General features: G+C 44.9%; 1 protein-coding gene across 1 annotated transcript in view; it reads left to right on the top strand.

Annotated features, from left to right (window-relative positions):
* Positions 1–151: 151 nt before the first annotated feature.
* LOC116995571 (regulator of nonsense transcripts 2) overlaps positions 152–6,210 on the top strand; it is a 52,098-nt gene continuing 46,039 nt past the window's right edge. The window contains exons 1-2 of the mRNA XM_033058413.2: positions 152–223; positions 4,896–5,275. Coding sequence (XP_032914304.1) covers positions 4,914–5,275 — 362 coding nt within the window. The 5' untranslated portion in view covers positions 152–223; positions 4,896–4,913. The remainder of the gene's footprint in view (positions 224–4,895; positions 5,276–6,210) is intronic.

Below are 6,210 nucleotides of genomic sequence, written 5' to 3'. Positions count from 1 at the left end.
CCCGCAGCCGCAGCTCCGCCGCCGTGAAGCGGCGCCGCTCCTCCCTTCGCGCCCGGGCGTGGCGGGGCGGGCGCGGCGGGCTCGGCCGGGGTGGTGCCGTGGGTCAGGCAGCGCGGCGGCGGCCCGGTCGCCGTGAGGGCAGAAGCGCTCGGGGGCCTCCGAGGGGCGGAGGAGGAGGCGGCGGCGGCGGCGCCGGGCGGGCCCATGTCGGCACCGGGCACAGGTACAGCGGGCACCGACGGGACGGGAGGGCGGTGCTGGGGCGTGTGTGAGGAAGGGGTCTCGGGGATGGCCGGAGGAGGGCACAGGGGCCTGGCGGGGGCACGGGGAGGGGGGTTCTGCTGGCGGAAGGGCCGTGGGGCTCGGAGTGGGGAAGGCTCGGGTGGCGGTGCCTGAGAGCGCGGGGAGAGGGAGGCCGGGACGGGAGCGGAAGCTGCTGTGCCCGAGCTGCTGCTCCCATCCGGGAAAGGGCCTGGGCTGCGGAAGAGCTGCGAGCGGGGACTGGGGTGCTAGCGAAAGAGTCTTTTTATACTTAGTGCCTTGTCTATAGGCCTCTGTTTCACGGTGGAAAGCGCGTTCATGCATGTTCCGCAGCAAAACATTCTCCCCGAGAGGTACAGAAGCGAAAGTAAAAGTGCCCGGCTGTTGGACAGGCCGGCCAGATGTGTCAGTGGCCTGAAGTTCTGTCAGGGGAAGTTTAGGTTGGATAGCAGGAAAAGGTTTCTGCACCCAGAGGGTGGCTGGGCACTGGAACAACTCCCCAGGGCAGTGGTCACAGCACAGAGCCTGACAGAGCTCAGGAAGTGTTTGGACAGTGCTCTCAGGGACAGGGTGTGACTCATGGGGTGTCCTGTGCAGGGACAGCAGTTGGACTTTGATGATCCTTGTGAATCCTTTCCAAGTCAGGATATTCTGTGAGTCTGTGAAACTTCCCTGCCACTGTGTGGGGGACTCCTCTCTCTCTGCACTACGTTTTTTTCCCTGTGTGCTGTATCTCATCTTCCAAAATCTCTACGTTTATTTTCTCTTCACTGACTGGGTATTTTTCTTATGCACCTTCCCTTGCATTAGGAGAACCTTAATTACATTTCAGTTCTTGAAACGTTCAACCTTCTAGTGGTGTGATAACTAGTGATGGCGTAGTTTGTTGCTCTTTTGAGGTTTTTCAGTCAAAGGTAGCACATCTTGCCTACATTTGTTATCTCCCATATCTCTTTTGTAACAGAGTAGCTGCAGAAAGGACTGTTTATATAATCCATTTAACTTCTAGTGAAAAATCTCATTGTGTTTAGTTTAATGGAACTGTATTTCCTTCCCTCATACCTGTGTTTGTAAGCATGGGGATTCTGGATCATGTTACTGCAGGCTTTATTGACTTGAGAGGATTGCTTTGAGGGCCAAAGTGTTGATGTTTATTCTTTTATTCTGAATTGTGTGTAGGTTCATGATACTGAATGTTACTCTGTTTTCCTCAAGACAAACATAAATGGTTTTTCTTAAATGCTACTGCTGTATTTCAAGGCTATTTCTTTAGTCTCCAAGCTCTGGGTATCACAAACCCAGTCCTGTTCTTTCAAATTCCAAGATTATTGTTTAAAAAAAAGTAGAAACCTAAGTACAATAAAAATTGACTTAACTACAATGAGTCAATGTATGTCAAATATTGAAAAATTAGGAGAAATAGTTCCCTCTAAAAACATATTATCTGTTGGTGCTGAAACTGAGAAGGAGTGTTAGTGTAAGTGTCACTACAGAAATGGGCTGCCAAGAGCCCAAAGAGATGTTTGTCTTGTCTGTTTTCTCTGGTCTTCCTAATTTTCCAGTGTGAGTGCTGGTTCGTCCTGTCTGTTGGCTTATGGAGTTCATGTCATTATTATACCTTCTCATCAGTACATTCATGTAAATGTGAGATAATAAATAGAATAAAGTTTCTCTTGATGTTTCCATGCCATCTTCAGCCTTGTTTCCTACGGAAATGGGGCCCAGGTGAGCCAGCAGTCTGTTTCCGCTTTTCCCTGCTTCCCACAGCTTTTGGGAAAGTTGCTTGTGGGACAGTTCTCTGTGCCTGTCACGGGGGCTGTGCGCGGCTGGGAGCTGAGCCCGTGCGGAGCTGTAGCTTGGAGGCAGCCCCGCACCGCCTCCTCCTGCCCCCGGGCGTTTGGTGTCGGCATAAACGAGCTGGCAGAGCCATCGGAAAGGTTTGGGAGATAAGGAGCTGTACACGTAGCAGGTACTGAGAAGTATTGCAGCATACCTGTTCTGGGATACAGAACAGAAACCTACAGTAAAACGAGATTTTTTGGGGGTTTTTTGGACTCCAGTGTTCACTGGGAAAAAGCAGATAATACTGTCTTGTGGTTGAAACCATAATGTGCCCAATTATGCTCCATCCCTTTTCTTTTTTTTTCTCATCTTCTCTGGTTTGCTCTTATAGAAGCAAACATCAGATCTTTAAAACAGAATTCTGAGTTCCTAAATTTAGTAAGAGCTCAAGTACCATAATGGTTGTGGTAAAAGACCATGTTGTTAAAAGTTACATGTGTAGCTGGATATTTTGTTCAGAGAATTGGAATTGTGACATGCTGTTCCAGCATTTCCTTAAATATAGGCAACCCCTTCCCTCTTTGGTTAAGTACTGATTTTATAATAATACTGTTTTAAGATCAGTGTTTTTGAAATTGAAGTAGTTCTTGAGGTCTGAAATTTTATAGTTGTAGACATGCATTAGGGAGCCACATGTGCTACTGCTTGTTTAAGCAATGCTGCTTTGATTGCCATAAATCAGTGTCAGAGACATTTCTCCATTGGTGCTTTTGCCAGTTGCTGCCAGAGGCCAAGTCATGAGTAGGTTCCCTGTTGGTAAGTTGTCACTGCCCATGTGTGAATACTGATACTGTAAATTTTTGCAGACCATTTTTTCTTCAGAAACCCCAGATGAGCACCTTAAATATTGTAATATTTATGTAGCGTTTCATCTGGGTGGGATAGACAGTAATCTGTCATTTTATTGTTTGGGAGATGGCAGAGGGAATGTGCAATGCTTTTTAAGAAACATGTCTTCTTTATCTTATTTATAAACATATTTCAAAATAGTTAAAATTAATACCATAAACACTCTGCATTAGATTGGAATGCAAGTGTCTCATTATGCACTCTGAATAGATGCAGGAAATTGGTGAATCTAGCATGTTTTCATCATTCAGAGTAAAAAGTTAGAAAGACAAAAGTAGGGGTGGCTATTGGGAATCAAACTGGTGTTCTAATGAAAACAAAGTGATGGCTCTTCAGAAGGAATCACTTGCAATGGTATCCCATCAGTCCCACCTATGCATGCATTTAATTTGAAGCTTGTAAATATGTGAAGATTATTTTAGGTTTTAAGAAATAGATGTAGCCTGAAGTAAAAGCCTAGGTGGTTCTAATTGCCTCTTGTGGTCCTGCCTGGCCCACCTGACCCTGACATGAGTCAGCAGAATGCCCTTGCATTCTAGGCTGTAGTACCAGGAGTTAACTGTAAGGCTGAAGAAGGTGAGTCTTCCCCCTCTGCCCAGTACTTACCACATCCAGCTGTGGGTTCTCTGGTTCCAAGAAAGCCATTGGCACACTGAAATAGGTCCATTGGAAGATCACCAAGAACACAGGGAGGCTGGAGAACATATCTGAAGAGAAACAGAGAGAACTGGGTTCGTGATCTGTAAGAAGAGAGGGGGAACTCTTATTGCCATCTTAGAGCAATCTAATGGGAGACCATAGTGAAGATGAAGCTTCTCTAAGCTGTGCAGGGATGCGATGAAAAAAGCCACAGTATGGAGCATGGCAATTTCCAAGTTGGTATTTGGGAAAGGTTTTTGTCAGTGTGCCCAGAAGGGACCATTGCTTCTCTGTTCCTGGAGATACTAAAGCCTTAGCCAAGCCTCTGATCTGCTTGGAGCAGGGGGCTGAATTAGGTGCTCATCACAGTTTCTTCCTAATCAAAATTGTACCGTGATTTTACCCTTTTGTGTTCAGTATGTGTTACCTTTTCCATCCTTAGCTAAGTGAAACCAAAGCTTAGAGGGCTGGAAACCCCACAGAGGCTAAAGCTCCTACAAAAACGTTGGTTGAGTAGAAGGAGAGAGAAATTGTAGCCTTTGATAAGTCTTGATAATTGCAGCCTTTCTGGTATTATTTCCATTTGCTCTGCTGACAGGGAAGTTTGTGTGTACAACTTAGTCAGCACTGCTTGCTCTTCAGCTGCTACTTGTGCTGAGTGCTGGAGATTCTGGGGGAATCTGGGAAGGGGTGAGGAAAGAAGGAAGCAAGTTGGTGCCTTTTCACAGTGAGGATAATCAAGCATTGGAGCAGGTTGACCAGAGAGGAGCAGTTTCTTTCCTTGACGCTTTTCAAGACTGGAACAGTCTTGTCTGAACTCATTACTGACCCTACTTTGAGCAGGAGGCTGAATCACTTGAGGTCCCATCTAACCATTGTCCTGTGAGCCTAAGTAGTGGTAGTGGAAGGGGGAATATTCTTGGGAGATGTGTGGAAAGGTCAGTGAGGTGCAGATGTATCAAGCATGTACTTATTTGTAAGTTGAGGCTGCTTTGTTTTCATCAGTCTTGAATTATTTTTCTTTCAGATGGACTTGTTTATGTTCAAGATCTTAAATTCCTTGTGTTGTAGAAACTTCACAATGCTTTTATTTCACAGTTCGTGCTGAAGACAGCTTTGCAGAACAACATGCTTACAAAAGGATTCATTTTTACCTGTCAGGTCTATTCTTTAGTTCAAGAAAACATAAACCTTTATTCTGATGAGTCACACGTTTGTGAGTTAAGGGAGTATGGGTGGGCTGTAAAAAATGACTGAAATATCAACAGCAATTTAAAAGTAATTGTTTTCCTGTGGTTCTGCAGGTTTGCCTGGGTAACACAATGCCAGCTGAGCGCAAGAAGTCAGCAAATATGGAAGAAAAAGAATCTCAGTTAAATAACAAAGAAAAAGAATTTAGTGAAAGGCGACCGGTGAGCAGCAGGGAGAAGCCAAAAGATGATGTGAAGGTTGGCATGAAGAGAGAGACTTTAAAGGTTCCTGAAGATAAAAAGAAAAAAATGGAAGAGGATAAAAGAAAGAAGGAAGACAAGGAGCGGAAGAAAAAAGAGGAGGATAAAGTAAAGGCAGAAGAGGAGCAAAAGAAGAAAGAAGAAGAAGAAAAAAAGAAACTTGAAGAAGAGGAGAAAAAGAAACAAGAGGAGGAAGAGAAAAAGAAACAAGAAGAAGAAGCTGCTCAACTGAAGTAAGTTATCTTTTAAAGGTTTAATTGCGCCAAATGCTGCAGTTCCGTTATCAGGAATGTGGTCAGAGTTACAAAAGATGAAGTGCTGGAGCTACTTTTAAGAAGCTGCATGTAGTGTTAGCAGTCACATTTTATGTGGCTGTCTGTGTTTTATGACTTCTAAGAGGTTTTGAGTTTTCACTTGTAATCTTCTGTTACTTTGGTCTCTGTTATGGGGGTTTGATAGTGTTCAGCATGTGATGACCATGGAGACCACAATTATGCTTGAGTAAATGTTATCATTTAACCCCAGCTGGCATCAGCCCCACACAGCCACTCCCTCCCCTCAAAAGGATGGGGAGGAGAATCAGAAGAATAAAAGTGAGAAATCTCATGAGTTGACATAAAGACAGTTCATTGGGTAAAGTAGAAGCTGTGCAGGGAAGCAAACCAAAACAAGGAATTCATTCCCCACTTCCCCAGCAATCCCCAGGACAGCAGGGCTCTGTCAAATGTAGCAGTGACTTGGAAAGACAAACATTATCACTCCTATCATGCCTCCCCTTCCTTCTTCTCTCAGATTTACATGTTGACCATGATGTCATATGAACTGGGATATTCCCTTGGGTCAGTTGGGATCACCTGTCCTGGCTGTGTTTCTTCCCAGTTCCTTGTGCAACCCCTGACTCTTCCATGATGGGGTGAGGAGCAGAAAAGGCCTTGACTGTGTGTAAGCCCTGCCCAGCAATAGTGAAAACACCTGTGTTATCAGCACTGATTCCAGCACAAATCCAAAACACAGCCCCATACAGGGAAACTCTGAAGAAAATTAACTCTGTTCCAGCCAAACCAGAACAATAAAGAAGCACAAATGCATTTAAGATGAAGTGTTATTGTCCAAAAATTGGGAATATAGACTCTTAACAGATCTACAGACTGTACATAACAGGAGTAAA

Source organism: Catharus ustulatus, chromosome 4 (assembly GCF_009819885.2).
Source record: "Catharus ustulatus isolate bCatUst1 chromosome 4, bCatUst1.pri.v2, whole genome shotgun sequence".
Taxonomy (NCBI): domain Eukaryota; kingdom Metazoa; phylum Chordata; class Aves; order Passeriformes; family Turdidae; genus Catharus; species Catharus ustulatus.
The sequence above is the reverse complement of the archived record's forward strand: the minus strand, read 5'-3'. Positions and strand labels throughout refer to the sequence as shown.